Source organism: Mytilus trossulus, chromosome 7 (assembly GCF_036588685.1).
Source record: "Mytilus trossulus isolate FHL-02 chromosome 7, PNRI_Mtr1.1.1.hap1, whole genome shotgun sequence".
NCBI classification, from domain to species: domain Eukaryota; kingdom Metazoa; phylum Mollusca; class Bivalvia; order Mytilida; family Mytilidae; genus Mytilus; species Mytilus trossulus.
In genome coordinates this window covers 54,705,603-54,724,568 of record NC_086379.1, presented here as the reverse complement: position 1 = coordinate 54,724,568, position 18,966 = coordinate 54,705,603, and the positions used below count along the sequence as shown (strand labels likewise).

Here is an 18,966-nt window from a genome sequence, read left to right as displayed (position 1 = left end):
ATCATGCTCCTGTATTACCAAATACAAAAATAAAGTAAGATTATATGTCTTGAAATGCTTTTATTGTTCATTTAAATGCCTTCTTTCAAATAATCAACAATGTTAGTGTTAAAGTACAAATATTCATAATATCAGTGATACTACATGTACATATAATTGCCATATTATACAAGGTTATGGAAATAGAACTTTGTAGTAAGCCGTCAATGTTTTACTAAAGTCAAGTAGTTACTTTATGTCTTCTATGGAAAACAATAATTTGTGTTGCTACTTAGTATGCTGTCAAATACCCAGACATGACTGAAATTTGGAATGTACTCACTGAATATGTGCATTTTAAATTGGTTTAGAGAGACATAATTTTAAACATGTTATTATGACTTATATTTTTAAACATTAACATAATATTCTATTGAAAACAATGATTTTATGGCAAACACATTACATTATACAACTGCTCAATTTGTTACAAGAATTGACTAGTAAGAAAAATGCAAATTAAAGATATGTGGCTAGCTTCAAAGCAACAGCAATAATATCTATACTTTTTATCAAGCATTACAAGTTTTAAAACATGATAAATGTTGAATAGCTAACACCATTTATTTGCAAAATACACATCAAATCTTATAATTACATGTTGTAAAATGAATAAATACATTTAATTTATATTGTTTTAGTTAACTTCAATACTTAAACGTTTACTCTTTCATTCTTATATTGCGATTAAATTACAATAAAAGTGAAAATTTCATTCTCTTATGGTTGGGGCCTGTTATCTATTTCTCGCATGAATAGATAATTCTCGTATCACACTGTCCGGAGTGTGATACGAAAAAGTGATACGAAAAATGCGTTAATTTGATTGGCCAACGAAACCTCCTGAAACGATATTGCGGCATTTTCATTGGCTATTCTTTAGGTCATTGTTGACAGTTAAAGGTCACAATGATGTACATTTCCTCCATTGCAACGGAGATAAGCGATTTCTTCAATAATATAGAAAATACGCACACTTTTCATCTTTTTATATATTCTTATTCAAATATTATTACATTCTGAAGCGTACAAAATGTTTAAAAAAGTCTTATGTTGAAGATTGACGACGAACAGGACATATGACGTCACAATGCAGTTATGTTCAAGCGACTGGGTCGACGTTTCGCGGATTTTTTTTATTAAGCACAAAAAGCATGTTTACCATAAGAGAAATAGGTTTCACAACTCGGGAGAATTAGATATCGTTTGATATCAACTCTCTTTATTTAATTTAAATAGTAATAACAAACTCGCCACAGGCTCGTTTATTATTATATTGAAATTAAATAACTCGAGTTGATATCAAGCGATATCTAATTCTCACTCGTTATGAAACCTATAATTATTCATCTATATGAAACTAAATTTGGTGATATGTATGTGATCTCTTACAGTATTTCTGCAGTAGAAGTATATGCTGAAATTATTTTATTTTGTTCTGCAAGGCTTTAAACAATACCATAGTCACAAAAACATATGTTAACACTATTAATTATCAAAATAGCAGCAAACATTTCATGTATTTCACCCCCATAGTGCAGTCAGTTATCAAACCTGATCTCAGTCTTTATTTGAGCCTAAAGCCAAATCATTGAGTGTGAAGACAAAGGTAATATCTTTGGTTATCTTGCTTGTAAGCTGAACCTTGAAGTTATTATTAGCTCAGGTATACTATCCTCCTTTCAATATAGCATAATCCAACAGACAGATAGATTGGTTACCTATCCGACTAATTTACTCTTATAGAAAAATAGCTTACCGAACCTAACAATGACTCCACGGTTCAGCTAGCAAGCAAGCTAACCAAATATATTACCTTTGTCTACACATTCACTGAAGTCGGCTCTAAGTTATTTAGGCACAATAGATAAATGAATGTATTGACTAACTAAGCCCTGGAAATTTTCTAGAAATAAAAAAAAAAACTTAGGAAATTCTTATAACAGTTTTATAATCTTCAGGATACAGAAATGTCAGCAATCTTCAAACTTTGAAACTAATTATTTTTCAATTACTTTTGCTGATTTACCATAATAACAATTTTTCCATCTTTCATTACTTATATCGCACAGTACCACATACTTATTCCAAGCCTCGTGTTGTAACCATGAAATGATATCTCTGATGACCTTTATGTGTACTCTTAGAACTGTTTCTGCTATGGATGTATTTCTTTTTAACAATTTAAAGCCTGATATATTATAAGTGTATATATATAGAAAAAATTATATAAACAATTGTATACAGAATTAAAAAAAATATTCCATGTAAAATTTTCATATCAATAACATTTATTCTTTCTTTTCTTCTTTTTTCCTCTTAGGTTTAAATATTTTAGAAATTATGATAAATAATATAGGAACTAAATGTCCTATAAAAAAGATAGATTGCCAATAAGCTAAAGTTAAGTCAAGTTTAAGTAACAAAAATCCCATACACATGTAATCAAAACCTCTCATTTTAAAAAACAAACAAGCCCAGTCAAACCAATATTGCATATTTTCAGAACTGTTTTTACGGAATGTTGAAATCATGGCATCTTCTGCAAACACTATTATGGGAACTAACATGAAACTGAGGTAATACCCAGGATGTATACCATGCCAAAAGGCACTCACTGCCATTGTTATTGCAACTCTGAAATAGAAAAAAAATCATAGTAGATCAGAATAAATCAAGTGAATTCAAAAAGTGCATACTCCATTCTTTCTATCTCACATAAAAGCATTTCTATTCATCTAAAAGTACTCTCGAAGATACAAATGTTTTTATTATTGTTAAAAATGTGAATGTAGAGTTTGCAAGGCCGTAGCGCATGTCCTTTTAAAATGAGGCATTCTGCCGAGCGGAGCGAGGCGAAAAATTTTTGAGCCCTTTTTTTTTAGGGGGGTTCGGATGCATGAAACGGAAGAAGCTTATTTCAGCATTACTATCTATAATAAAAAAAAAAATATAACGGAAATGTGGATTTTTTTTATTAGCTAGCCTAGTAAGTAACAAAACGAGTTTCAATATTAAAGTTAATCTCTGTTGGCCAACCAAAACTTTACGATTCTCCTGTGATTTGTACTATTAAAAAGCTTCAACACACCTTCTGATGTATATACATATATATTTATCTCCAACAGCAAGTTATAAGCTCCTAAAAGACGAGAACATATTATAAGCATCAATTAGGATACATTTATTATACATAATCATTAACCATAAGAATAGGTACAGAGAAGACTAGACCAACATTGTTACTAAACCAGATGTTTGACGTTCTAATGTCACAAGTGATCACAAGTTATCTGTAAAAATGTAAACATTCCCCATGGAAGACATGTCAACCTACCTGGACACATTATTCTACCAACTTTTAAGTCATTGGTCTGTCACCTACCGTTTCTGGGCTCGAACCCACGGCCTACCACAATAGAATCAATGGAACACGCTAGCATACAACCAGACAATGTTAATAATAATAATAGAAAAAAAGAAACACGAAAAAAATATTTTCAAACAATACCAAAAATATATTTCATACTTTTATTAAAGATAAATAAAAATCATGAATTGCCTTATACATTTAAGACTTCCTTATAAAGTTATTTATGAAAGCGGCGCTTCATGATTTTGTTCAGTAAATCAATTATAAATTATCATTATATTTTTTGGTCAATGAATTATTTTATCGATTTGCATTTGCATCATGTTTGTTGTTCAGTGTGTAAACATTGGTAGATTCAAAAATAAACCAAGAAAGTTATAAGGCAGCATACTCATGAGTTTCCCTTTTCATCTTTTTTCTCTTTAAAGAACCCGTCTTCAACCAGTTTTGTAACGACATAAATAAGATTTGTTTCAATTTTTGTATTTTGATTTGTAATCGGGACACTTATTTTTTTTTACCGTCACCGCTATGGTAAAATAATAATATTCAAAATCGCTGCTGCAGATTGGAAACACTGTATGAAGTGTGCCGGTAGATAGTTTGAAACTCGAAACTCGCATATTGATAATGTAAAATACATGAATTTAAAGAAAATTGACACTTCTAAAGTTTGATCGTCGTTTCAAAAGTGAGGCATTTGCCTCATTTGCCTCCATTACGCTACGGCCCTGGTTTGCAATAATAAAAACTTTCTTTCATAATTTCTATACCAATCTTTCTTCATAATATTTTTGCAATAACATTAGTTAAAATGAATGCATTAATTTCTCAAGTTTAACAGTAAATTCATTTTAAAACATTTTAGGTAAGTTGAGCTGAATGTTTAATTAATTGCTTGATTTAAAACATTTGTTTTTTCTTTTTATTTACATAAATATGACACATGAATCCATTTAAATTGGTAAAAGGCAATTAATCATTCTTATCCAGTAAATAATTTACCCGTAATTTTTTAGATGTTTTGGTATTCTTCGATGAACAAATGCTGCTAACCAGTACTGAACAGTCATATTCCAGCTACGTAACCCTTCTCTGGTTGTCCTTCCTAATTCACAGCCATAAATACTTAAATTATACACTGTCTGGTAATCATACTTCTGGTCGGATTTAGATATCGATAAACTTAAAAAAAAAAAAAAAGGATTTATTGATGTTTGCTTTAAAACATTATGGGCAAATATTCAAATATGTATTTAAGGTCGTACCCAACACTTTCACTAAAATTAATTTGGCTCGTTTAATTTTAATAAAATTTTGTCAAAGTAAGTTCTTTAACAAAAATATAAAAATTTTAAATATTTTGAACCAACCGTTTTGTCAGAAAAATTACACTGGTTATATAACAATTTGACACCCACTAATTTTGATCGTTGAGAAGCTTAATATTCCTTTAACAACACAACGTAATTAAAACGTTTATCTAACTTTACAGAGTTATCTCCCTGTAGTGTTAGGTACCACCTTAAGACAAGGGTCAGTCACACAAAATAATTAATTCATAGATAAGTTATTATCTGTCATCATTTCTGTAAACAAAAAGTGGTGCCAGATAAGATGTATAAATAAATGTATGACTATTGATATTGATTATTGGTTGCTTCATGTCCAGTGTAAAATCTACTTGACCTGTATTTTATAGAATATGACATTTGGTTAAAATTTCAAAAGATTTTGTTCAATTGTACTATAATAACCACTAGGGAACCTTCAAATTTCTAATGTTAGGGTAATTTAGGGGAATAACTCTTGAATTGTAAATGTTAAAATCATCAAAACAGATTTTGATCAGTAATGTATGGTTCATAACAATGGTATTTGTAAAGACCAATATTTATATTGACATAATACTGTTCATATTATGTGCATATTACTAGTTTCATATTTAAATCTGCACTGATTTTTTTCAAGGTCATTCATCATTTGACCATAGTCTTTCTAAGGTCCTGACTCCCTCAGGTAAAAGTTGATTTTATACAAATTTGGCTATTCTTGTTAGGTTTGTTTGGGTCTTACAGTTCTTCATGTGTTCTTGTCTTGACTTTCAAATGTTTGTTTTTTAGCATTCCTGATGAAGGTTAAAAAGCCTCAGACATAAAAAAATCTATAAATACCTTTTGTCTAGACCTGAAAGATCAGTTGGACCCTGGCCATATTTTGCCTTTGCCTCTACAGGGTAGGCCCCTAATGAAGAAGTCATGCACATACTTTCTGAAACCAACCAGGCCATGTAAAGTCTAGTACGGAATATCATAAACATAGGCACCATATAAAATAATCGGAACCAAAATGGATGCTCAAAAAATTCTTCTGTTTCGACGTACTGAAATAAATTTAAAACAAAGCATCAAAATCCAGTATTTTTTTTTAACTCTGAAAGGACAAACTACACACCACCTTCATCTTTAAGAGATATGTGAAAAAGCCTTATTCAAATGTATCTGGTATAGAGTTACATTGAACTATTGATACCTGCCAACTGTCACTATTTGCGGGGATTTTCCCCCATGGACCCTCCCAAATGGAAATGAAAGAGCAATTGTGTCCACAATTTTAAGCAAAAAAACTGATTAACAATAGCTTAAGGCTTTTAAAAGTATGAAGAAGCCAAAAAACAACATTAAAATACATAAGAAGCCCCCATTCAAGGTTTTGTAAGACTATGAGAGTTATCATGCAGGTAAAACCCCCATGGGCATTTTGAAAAGTTGCCAGGTATGATGTCTATTTTTTAATATTTTTTAACAGACTTACATTCATTTATTTGAGTATCTAGCAAAGTTTTCAGCAAGTCACAAAATAAACAGATAATTAAGCTGTAATTACCTGTATACTGAAGAAATGGGACATTCCCAGAAATGTAACAGCTATCACAGGGATATACTTTAACCTCTCTATAACAAACTCTTTTACTGGTATGTTTGGAGAGTTCCTATTTTGTATGAAATCTTCATAAGTTCTGTACTTGTAATATGGACCTGAAATAACAAATTGTTTTTACCTTTATATCTGTGTACATAGACCCTATTACAAACTTTTGGTATGTCAGATTAATTAACAATCCCAAATCAAAATCTTCTGTACATGACAGCAGAAGTTCACTGCATTGCAATAGCAAAATAAAATGATGACAAAATTCTGATGTAAAAATAAAATTGAGAATGGAAACGGGGAATGTGTCAAAGAGACAACAACCCAACCGTAGAAAAAAACAACAGCAGGTCACCAACAGGTCTTCAATGTAGTGAGAAATTCCCTTACCCAGAGGCGTCCTTCAGCTGGCCCATATACAAATATATACTAGTTCAGTGATAATGAACGCCATACTAATTTCCAAATTGTACACAAGAAACTAAAATTAAAATAATACAAGACTAACAAAGGCCAGAGGCTCCTGACTTGGGACAATATTTGTTTAATAGCAATAAGGAACACAGATCATACTGTATTTATAGCAGGTAGCAGGGTGTGGTGCAACAACCTTAACATTTGTTTGAATATATCAGTAAACAGAGATGTGATAACTCAATATATCTACTGTATATATACTAGTATTCTGTTTTTTAGGGATTAATTAACACCACAAAACAGGTACATGTATCTCAAATTGTTTTGTACATGTATATAATAAGTTTTGTAAAATTGACCTTGATGTTTCTATTTTTTTTCTATTTCCAATGCATTCTTGGGGAGGGTTGGGATCCCGCTAACATGTTTAACCCCGCCAGATTATTTATGTATGTGCCTGTCCCAAGTCAGGAGCCTGTAATTCAGTGGTTGTTGTTTGTTTATGTGTTACATATTTGTTTTTTGTTCATTTTTTTACATAAATAAGGCCGTAAGTTTTCTCGTTTGAATTGTTTTACATTGTCTTATTGGGGCCTTTTATAGCTGACTATATGCGGTATGGGCTTTGCTCATTGTTGAAGGCCGAACAATCCTATAATTGTTAATGTTTGTGTCATTTTGGTCTTTTGTGGATAGTTGTCTCATTGGCAATCATACCACATCTTCTTTTTTATATTGTAGGAGAAAGCCATACTTTTTATACCAAATGAAAATCCTAAAACCCTCTGAACAAAAGCTTCACTTTTCTTGATCATTAAAGCGATATCAATTCCCACTGCATTTCAAATTTTTTGTATCTCAGTTTAAATAACATCTACATGTATTTTCAATCTGGAAGTTAATAATAAATCATTAACCAGTGTGCGATAAACTAAACTTTTTCAATAGACCCATATTGCTCCCACAATTTTTAAAGATTTATGGTGTCAGATCAGGACATATTTTGTAGACGCTTGTCTAGAGTTGACTTAAACAACAAGGATATAGATAACATAAATTGGTCAAAATTTTAAGGAAGTGTCCTAAATCTTTTTGACCCAATTGACTTGCTGCTTAAGATTTTAATCATAGTTGTTCAATAATTGAGTCTAGTATTTCAGGTGGTATAAAAAACAATTTGCTATATATCATAGTTAAAACAACACTTAAAGTTTCTGTTTGATTTTGTGTATGAAGTTCTGTTCTCGGCATAGCACATGATCTTCCTCTATATGTTTATGCCATTAATATTTAAAAGCCACTGATATTCCAGTGTAGTTCTCACAGCATGATTTCATATCAGCAGGTTAAGTTTGAGATTTCTTTGACTACTCCTAACGTACTTTGATATGGTATTGAGTTATTTTTTCTGGTGTTTTTCTCATCTTATATACCTTTATTACAGAGGGTTTTTTTTCCACACAGAGTTTCATTGCAAGTTATTTTAATAATGTAAATGGATCTTTTGTCCGCTGATTAAACTTCACAGGAAACAACTGATTTGTTTATTATGTTCACAACTGTTAGGACTCAGGTGATATAGACCATGATATATTGTATTATACAGGTCTATTGTTCTGACTGCATGTTAATCATAAGTTGTCATTTAGTTATTTTCATTGTTGGGTTATTGTCATTTATTCATTTATATTCTTTAAGGGAAACACAGTTTTGTGCAAACTATCCCCACTCTCTCTGTGTAGAAACTCTACCTACAGTTTACAGCTTGCAAGGACACAACATAAAACATTATACTGACCTGTAAACAGTCCTACATAACAATATGAGTACTGTAGTATATCTAATGATGATGGGTAAATACTTCTGTACTTTCTCTGTACTGACCTGTAAACAGTCCTACATAACAATATGAGTACTGTAGTATATCTAATGATGATGGGTAAATACTTCTGTACTTTCTCTGTACTGACCTGTAAACAGTCCTACATAACAATATGAGTACTGTAGTATATCTAATGATGATGGGTAAATACTTCTGTACTTTCTCTGTACTGACCTGTAAACAGTCCTACATAACAATATGAGTACTGTAGTATATCTAATGATGATGGGTAAATACTTCTGTACTTTCTCTGTACTGACCTGTAAACAGTCCTACATAACAATATGAGTACTGTAGTATATCTAATGATGATGGGTAAATACTTCTGTACTTTCTCTGAAGAGTTGATTCTTCCTCTTCTGGAGTATCACCCTTCTTAGACAACTCATGAGTATCATGTATCTCAAAACCTAAGGCAACCAGCTGAAATGAATAACATATTCTTAGTTCCCAAAACTGTAATTGCAGTCATAAATCTCACATTTTTGTTCTACCTTCAACCTGTTAAAAAATTACAACAAAAAAATGCATGCAATAATCATGATAATTTCTGAATTAAAAATATGTTATTTTGTCAAGAGCTTTATTTCCACATTGTGTCAAAAGCATGTCACCTGGAATGATATTTAAATGATAATGTTGTGTTTAGCATTGTACATGTATATGCAAAAAAAGTAGCCATGGTAAAAGAAATAGTGCACAACACAAAGTAGGTGCACATTTTCATGTTTTTGGTAGCAGTGGTCATATGAAAAAATCAGACATTATTTGAAACTAGAGGTCCATAGTATTTTTATGACTTTGTTTCATGTCAAATCAGTTGCAGCCAAGTGATGGCAACAGCTCATTATCGCCATTCATGACAAGTGCTACATGCAAAAACTTGGATAATAATCATTACCGTATCAATTATGCTTTTAGTGTTTTTATTTTGTGAATATACATGTAACTGTGTATTCTGAATTCCTGTGTGAAATTTGTGCCTAACATTTTGTTGTGCAACAACTTACCTTCAAGGTTAAAAATAACTGCAATGCATTGGACACTGGTGATGGCTTAGGTAAACCAAAATGATGACAAGTTCTAAAGAATACAAGGTACCCAAAACACCATATATATCCAAACAGCTGACATTTTCTGTAAAAACAAATGAATATGTTAGTTATAGTTCCAATTTGTAGATTAAAATTACTCCATCATGATTCATCCATGCATTATCCAAGAATGATGACATGAAACAACTGAGTACTCAAAACATGAGATGATGAGTAAAAATACTGAAATTTCTTACCTTCTGTAAAGCATATGATTGAATTTTGCAGTTTAAATTTTGTTAACATCAAAATCTTTAATGAACTGTACATTATCAACAAATAAGAGGTCAAGGTCACATGTACATGAAGCCTGTCAAATGGACATGTACTAAAAACAATCATTTTAAACATCTGATATAGCTGACATATTACTTTCATTATCTGTGAAACAAAACAAATCATAATTAGCATTAGCATTTTTTTATTAGAAATTGCTTCCTATTTATATTATATAAATGTATGTAGCAATAGCCTGACTTGGTACAGACTCCCAAAAGTGGATGTTGTTGGCAGAATGGATAACTATTTGTTTGATGTACAATAGCTGTTTTTTTCGAGACAAGCTGGGGCCATGGACGCTTATTTGATCATGGAAGTGCCAGTGGTGATTCTGTTACTAGTTTTAAGCTAGACTTTAAACGAAAAATCTGCAAAGTCAAGCTACCAACAGAACCAATATTTCCCTTCAGTCTACTTTATTTTCGTACACCTTATCGCTATTCCAGGCTGACAGAAGAATCTATACCACATCACCTTTTGACATCATACAACAATCACTTTTTCATTGTGGCGTCAGATATTGTGTATTATGATGTCAAAAATTAACAGGAACCTGTGACTGTCTGTGTGATGTCAAGTAATAGCGGACAAATAGCAATAACTACAATAAACAAGGAAATAAGCAGACAGCAAATATTATATATACTTTCTTCTCACTTCTACAATGTAGTACTAGAGTGGGGTGCTCATTTTCGCCACATCTTTTCATAATTTCTACAGTTTACATGTATGTTCAGGTATACATGTTTTTGAAGTATACTGATATTTCAATATGAAGATAACTTCAAATGCAAAATATTCTTAAGCTTGAAAGTGTGTTTGTTTGAATATAATCATCTGAAAAGTTAGATTAAAGGGTGTCTGACATTTCCTGATTTTTTGTCCATGGGGGACACATATTCGCCGTTTTTACACATCTATTTAAAACCAAATAACTGCAGCTTTAAACAACATTGATCAAATTATTTTCATTATAGATGAATAGCAGACATTTCAAAGGTGTAAAGAACTCAAATTTAGGGCACTCAGTCAAAGAATTACTTAGAAATACTTCTTTGACTTCGTGTTTTTTCTTCTGGAAATTGGCCTAAAATCGTTGTCTGTTTTACGGTCCATTTCAGTAGGTGCCTCAATTTTGTCTCAGTTTTAAAAAATAATCATATTTGTTATATAATATCATTTACCGGTATACGCAGTTATCTTCCATTTCAGCCACCCTTTGAAGTTTTTACACCTCAAAATCATAAAACGGCGAAATTGTGTCCCCGGCGAATATGGGCGCCTCACTCGACCATTTTTAATAATCAACTTATCCCTATTTGTGTATGACATCAAAAGTTCAAGCGGCCGGGTCAGCACAGATTAGCGATAACATGTATAACATATCTAGAGTACTTCATATCAGCTAACATTCATAGGTCTTGAATACGGTGCAGTCCGGTGTATCCGCGCACCTAAGACTTATGACTTCACTTCATTCAACTGATAAAACCAATAATTGGATAATTTTGTGTGAACACATTCATAACATACTTTAATTCATAAAATCTTCTGTTTGTATGGTTTCATCCTTTAGATTTTGTGTAATGTGTGTCCAAAATTAGGAAAACCCCTGTTCTGAGAGTTCCTCCAATGTCCGGTGATTTCGCGCATGTCTTCCAAAAATAGCTTATTTGAAATAAAGGAAAGATTTTATACTACGAAATATAGCTGAGATTGTACCAAACACACTTCCAAGGATGCAGAGCAAAAAATATTTCAATCTGATATTAATTTGACTTAAATAAAACAAAAATAATCTGATGATGTAATTTTTTTTAATGGAAATTGGCCAAATATGGTAAATCACGGGATTGCAGTTATTAATTAATTCTTGAACTTATCAATTTTATTCTTTTTTATCTCTTCGGAAGGCTTAAACAATAACAAGAACGATTTTGTATGCGTTACTGTGTTGATAGGACGAAATCAGCTAATGCGCGATATCACGGGCCGCGCGGACACTGGGGACTCCACTGTACATCTTATTGCTATTTGTCCGCCATTACTGGATATCACACAGGTTCCCGTAAAATTTTAACGTCACAATACAAAATATCTGACGCCACAAAGGAAAAGTGATTGTTGTATGCATCAAAAGTTCAAGCTGAAGCGGCCGGGTCAGCCGTGATTAGCGATAAGATGTATTTACATATATGAATGTATTGAATTTTGGAATAAATGGATCCAGAAACCCATATAAACACCCTTTTATATACCTTGGTCCACAGATTTTTATCAGTAGACAACTTCCGATTACCAATACCAGGGAGTGGTAAATATGTATGTGACAATTTACAACAGCAAGAATAGCGCCTGCTATACTACATATTAGTCTCTTTCTGTCTGGGTCTGTTATTTGTCTAACAAAAAGTCCAATGCCAAAAGACACAACCAGTATAATTCCATAAATCACGTCGTCCTGCATTTTCCAAAAACGCCTCCACACTGGAGATTAAAACTTCTAATTTAGAATAGTATTATCCGGAAGTAAGACAACTCGCCTCACAAGATATTCGCCCCATTTTGCCAAAAAATCAACACAAACTTATTTACCAAAATTTTCATCTCGATCCACTTATGAAAAAGGGTTACATTCCGTTAAGCTAACTCTGCCAACTCGCCGCATTTATGAAAGTAGTTAAAACCGGCACAGATGATGAATATATAATTAAAGTACGTGTATGTCAATGCCCAACTAAATACACTGAATACGCCGCAAACAAAAATGAAAATTTACAGCTGACTGCATTGTGTGGGTAAGTAAAGGTAATATTTTTGATTAGCTGAACCGTTACCAAAGATATTACCTTTACATACACAACCAAGGCTGTATAAATGTATATGACTATTGAAATCGAATGATGTTTTTCACTTTTCAAGTGAAATATGATGGTAGATACATTATTTATTATGAGGTGATTCAATTTATTAGGGAAGCTTATTTATTGCAAGAAATCTGTAAATTGTATTATAATCCCAATATATTTTCAAAACAATTTCAAAATAATTCCGATTAAACAGAAATTAGTTAAACTTTTTATAACAATTTATGGCTTGGATTCAAAATTATAAAAAGCAAAGCAGCCTTCCTCGCTCATTCACTAGGCGACTGTGCATACTTGCTATATGTGTGTCTCTCACGTGAATCTTAATTATGTAGAGTGGGGCGAGTTGGCAGACCTATATTCAGCTATAAAAAGTACATTAAAACAGAGACGTGTATAGTATTAATGTCTCTGAAATATCAAAGTACAACACATAAAATATGATATATATTCTTAAAATTTAAATATACAATTCCTTGTACACACCGAAACAGAAAGACTTCTAAATTTGTTTGTTATTCAATGATTTGGCTGTTTACAGTTTCTCTAGATAAATACTAAACGTTTTGAAGGATACGCCTGAACCACTTTTATAGATAATCCTAAATGATCTCAGATAAACCAGGATTTTCTCAGATAAAGTAGGATTATCTCATTTTTTTACATTAAGCTCAGATAAACCGGGATTATCTCGATTTTTTCCAGATAATGCCGGTTTATCTCAGAATTTTCAAATAAACCGGGATTTTCTCCAGATAATGGATTTTCTATATTTTCTCAGATAAATATGGCACGCCTGAACCACTTTTATAGATAATCCTAAATTATCTCAGATAAACCAGGATTTTCTCAGATAAACTAGGATTATCTCAATTTTTTACATTAAGCTCAGATAAACCGGGATTACCTCGATTTTTTCCAGATAATGCCGGTTTATCTCAGAATTTTCAGATAAACCGGGATTTTCTCCAGATAATGAATTTTCTATATTTTCTCAGATAAACTAGGATTTTTTCGAATTTGAATTAAGCTCAGATAATCTTAGTTTATCTGAGATAAACCGGGATTATCTGAGATAAACCGGGATTATCTGAGATAAACCGGGATTATCTGAAAAATCTGAGAAAATTGATTATCTAAAAAAAAAGGAGCCAATAGAAAGTCACGACACATTGGAAGAAAATTTCATGGTCATATGGGATAAGGTATAGAGACCATGGAGCATCTATACAGACGGAATAATGAAAGATAAGGCTCTTACGGGAAAAGTTTTAGAAAGTTTATTTTTTTATAAATTTTATAAATTTTAACAATTGATTTATTCAGGATGTACATGTATTACAAGTATATCGATATTAATGAAGATCAGAGGGAAGTTGTCTTGAAAGTTTCTTTTAGAAGAATTTGAATGTAATATCCGTTTTTTTATTTTTCCTTATGAAGATAGTGAAATGTGTTACATAAATCTGACATCCGCACAATTAACTAGGACAAATACTTTAATGTTGAAATAAGTTAAGCACAGTTGAAATACACCATTTAGAAGTCCTAAAGAGTTTCCTTTTAGAAAGTTATAATCTTAATTAAAAAAGATACCACGCTCCATTTTCTTTCTGTAATTTTCTCTATTAAAACCACAGGCACTTGTCTCAGAAAAAAAAAATCCTATATACCGTGTTATAATAAGGTATATAGGATTTTTTTTTCTGAGACAAGTGCCTGTGTTAATAAGGTATATAGGATTTTTTTTTCTGAGACAAGTGCCTGTGATTAAAACAGTGAAATATGGTATCATACATTTTATTGCATAAATAAACATTTAAAATAATCTAATCAAGATGATGGCAAATGACCAATACCTGAAATATTTATTACCTTACAACTTTATTATATTGTTTATTGGTTTGTTATTTAACGACACGTGCGATTGCCCAGTGCAATGTTAACCATTAAACAAACGCTGTTTATACGGGTGTTTGATCGGTTCATTCTCATATATCCAACTTTTTAAAAATTTATGTAGAACAGGTATCTTATTTATAAAAAGTGGGAATAGATGGAATGAACCAATAATACTACAAAAAATTTTAATTCGGGTATAATTATCACTCTTATTTTTCAACCCAAACTCTAAATAAAAAACCTTTGTTCTTGATTACCTTTGATCTCATCTATCCAACTTTTTTTGGTTCATTCCCTCTATTCCACTTTATAAATCTGGTTAGAAAAGGTAAGATTTCATGTGGGAATAGGAGGAAAACTTGTGCAAATAAAGGATTATACTGTACACACATATTTTTAATTAACAAATATTTATTTATTATCTAAAATATACTATAAAACTTTATTTAAAAATAGTTTACTATCGCCTATTTTATATATTGTTTTTAAATAGTATAAAAACATACAGGAACAAATTTACCGTAAAATTTTAGCGGCGTTTTACGTTTCCGCAAATTGGCATTACATTTCCGCGAAAAAAAGATGACGTTTCCGGAAAAAAAAGTTTACGTTTCCGCAAATAAATATCTTACTTTTCCGGGAAAAAAGTAACTATTCCAGAAAAAATAAATTATTTATTTTTCCGCAAATAATTAAGGAATACCTATTGATCGAAAGCAAAGCTATAATAAAAAATAAATATGTATTACGTTAAAGGTCATCATAAAATGTAAGTAAAATACATCATTAAAATGTATGAAAACGTATGTTCAAAAATATCTTGATATGAGTTCATAAGTCAGTTCTGGCAGAATATTTGTAGCCAACACGTCGTACAAAGTCCATAGAAGCACATTCACCGTTTACAAGTTTTGTATTTTGTCCAGGAAGGAAGTCCATCTTCTCCTTTTCATATTTCCGAACGGGTGCTTTTACAGTTAGAGTTCTCATCTTTATGTAAGGTGTTGTCTTCAGTTTCAATAACACATCGATAAAGACAAATTAGTTATGATGGCTAGCGTAAAACTGCTCGTTCAGGTAGGCACGAAAAGACTCAACACCATTCGTTGTTCTCTTTTCCCCGGGGTCAGGAGGTGATGCCCAAATGCTTGGTGGAAATCTCAATTGCCATCTAGAAAAAAATCCATTATATAATCGGCAGACCTCGTGCACTTATCGTCGGATAGAGCATCGGCAATTATTTCAACAAAGCATACTTCAATCACGTCAGTTTCAGGTAAGCCAAACCAAAGATTTCTCAATGAAGTTTAACTCATGCTTACCCGAGTCAACTAGTTATATCTAGTAAATTGTAGCTATACTGACATCAGAACATTATCTTTATTAAAAAGAAAAAAGAAATAATTTATCATATATGTACATTCAAATCTTTATATTTTACCAGGTAAATTTGCGGAAAAGTAATAAATACAAATTGCGGAAACGTATACTTTAAATTTGCGGAAACGTGGTATTGGGACTTTGAAAAATTAGCGGAAATGCAATACGCCCAATTTTAGAAAGACACCTTACTATCACTAAACAAACAACCCAATAATTAACAAAAATAAAAAGTTGGCTAAATGAGAATACCTTATTTCAAAAAGTTGGACAAATGAGAAGACACCGTTTGATCGCCACATTTTGCATTGAATTAGATCTAATTTTTTTGCAACTTGTATCTTTATTTTTGTTCTAAGAAAACATTTCGTACTCAGTGCAGAATCAGGAGGTCCTGGACGGTTTTAAGACTTTCTGGAAAATTATTACTTAAAATATTTGTTTGACTGTTAAATAAAGTACATGTAAATTCATGGAGTGTCAGTGAGTTTTAATCTATTATACAAATGAGAGCCCAATTTTGGTAGTCCAGATTGAACACATTGGGCAATCGTATAATAATATGCAATAAGGAACAGATGTATCCACAACATTATAATAACATTTTATGAACTTTCTTTCTTTAATAGATAATTTTTACTACACTTTTAATGTAATACTATTTATAAATCAGTGTTTAAAAGTCACCAATATATGCTAATTAAGATTAAAACTTCACATAACATTGTAATACTTAATCTTGTAAAAAAATCATTTATAAATACTGTTTAAACTAAGATTAAAATTGCATGTGTCATTGGGTCATTTCATGTGTTATTCAATAATTCGTGTTACTTATCTATGGATAAGAGCTAACACTACCAAAAGCAAATTCACTAGAATTAATCGAAAAATTCTAGAAAAAACTACCTCCGAGTCTAGGCTTATACTCTCATCACCAACTTATGTAGCTGATGTAACAATCATATTCCTTTAAACGGAATACTTCCAATAGAAGCCCAACTTTATATTAGACTATTGAACAACACCTTTTGCGCAAGAAATCGAGTGGCGCTATGTTAAAAACAACTGAAACTATAAGGCTAAAAATTTGAAAAAAACGGAAAAAAGTGGGATTGGCCTATTTGTTGGCTTCTAGGGAAAAGCAATTAGGTGAGCCACCGGGTATAACTATATAGGTCTTGTAGAGGAGAAACAGGTGCATCTTTTGCGCAAGGTATCTAGTGGCACTATGTTAAAAAAAAAATGAAAAAAGGGGGATTTTTTTTCATAGCCTCTATAGAAAAATAATTAGGGGTGTCACGGGGTATAGCGTGTTGATAGATATACAGAGTGATTGTAGATATACAGAGTTGTGATTAAATTCTTAATTCGACGTCCAATTGTTTGATACTCAAATCCACGCCCAATGACAATGTGCCGTCATGTATTGCCAAAACGACGTCCGATTACCTTTATAGTATCTATAGTAGTCTTCTCTTACCGATGTCCAATATCAATGAATAATAGAATAACAAATTGCTGCACTTACTCTTATACATGTAAATGCATCTTGATAAATGGCATGCGAGTATACTTAAATAAGAACCCAACGACAAAGAAAACTAAACGAAATATATATATGGTGCAACACCCAGTCTTCAACAGTAGACAAAATAAAGAAGTATAGATGCCAACTGTTAGAATATTATAATTTGGACTAGCTCTGTAAGAAGTTTGTCAACAATTCATTTGTTTTACACCTGGAGTGAAAAATGTACAAAATAAATAGGTATTATGTTTTTATGTTCTGCTTTTACACCACTGTCTCAGATTACAGGAAGATTAAGCACTCACAAACATGTTAAACCCAGCCAAATATTGTATGTGCCTGTAGTAAAGTGGTTGTCGTTAACTTATGTCTTGAATAGTTGTTGTTCAGATTTTTTTGTTTTGAAGTTATTTTTTAGTTGTATAATAATTATTTTATATGTTACATGTCATGACCTTTAATTGCTCAATGATTCCTTGTTGAATGACGTTAAGTTCCCTATGGATATAAGAAAATGTGGTTTGAGTGTCAATGAGACAATTCTCCATCCAAGTCACAGTTTATAAAAGAAACCCACCATAGGTCAAAATATGGTCTTTAATACGGATCCTTGGCTCTCACCGAACAGCAAGCTGTAAAAGGACTATATAGTTGGTTACATCCACCTTATTTGAACTCTGGTGTATAGTTGTCCGATTAGCAATCTCTACACATTTCATTGTTTTAATAAGCTTTTAAATTACATAAAAATGGATATTGCAACCTGTATCATCGGTTAAACATTAAAAGAGAAAAAAATTATATATTTTATTTATTACATATACTATGTTTAGGTTGTAAAAATATTGATCGAGAACTGTCTTTACTACTTTTTTTTATCTTTGTTCTTCTCCGACAATCCAAGTTTCAGTTCTGTTATAAACTTTTTTGTCCCAATTTACACAGTTTTGTTCATTTTTTAAAGTATATTTAATGCACAATACGGCATAATGGCAAAAAATGTCTCGGCGTTTGGATCTTTTCATAGGTCCATTAAAACGGACAACGATTAGAGAAGCTAAAAATTGGACGTCGATTAGAGGAGCCAAGGAGCCAAAAATTTGACCTTAATTAGAGGGTGATTGAATTGGCCGCCGATTTGAAATATTATTTTATTGTGACATCAGCTTTGGACATCGATTTGCCGGACAACCGTCGAAAAAAGACTGATGGTAGATATACAGAGTGGCGATATGTGTACAGAGTGATGAAAGATATACAAAGTGGTGGTA

The 18,966-nt window shown here is 31.7% G+C and overlaps 1 protein-coding gene across 1 annotated transcript; it reads right to left on the bottom strand.

Annotated features, from left to right (window-relative positions):
- Positions 1-35: 35 nt before the first annotated feature.
- Positions 36-12,531, bottom strand: LOC134725322 (lysophospholipid acyltransferase 7-like). Its single transcript, XM_063589039.1, has 7 exons — positions 12,274-12,531; positions 9,653-9,779; positions 8,903-9,065; positions 6,299-6,450; positions 5,587-5,795; positions 4,418-4,597; positions 36-2,676 (listed from the first exon to the last, which is right to left on the bottom strand). Exons 1-7 carry the CDS (start codon positions 12,480-12,482, stop codon positions 2,331-2,333), a joined length of 1,386 nt encoding a protein of 461 aa, XP_063445109.1. The 5' UTR covers positions 12,483-12,531; the 3' UTR covers positions 36-2,330.
- Positions 12,532-18,966: the final 6,435 nt, after the last annotated feature.

What these genes read in the sequence shown, in the direction of transcription:
- LOC134725322 (XM_063589039.1), bottom strand. Translation starts at nt 12,482, where the DNA reads ATGCAGGACGACGTGATTTATGGAATTATACTGGTTGTGTCTTTTGGC. An exon ending in AGTTATTTTTAACCTTGAAG is followed by an intron (nt 9,066 to 9,652) that starts GTAAGTTGTTGC and finishes TATTCATTTCAG; the next exon opens with CTGGTTGCCTTAGGTTTTGA. An exon ending in TTATGTAGGACTGTTTACAG is followed by an intron (nt 6,451 to 8,902) that starts GTCAGTACAGAG and finishes TTGTTATTTCAG; the next exon opens with GTCCATATTACAAGTACAGA.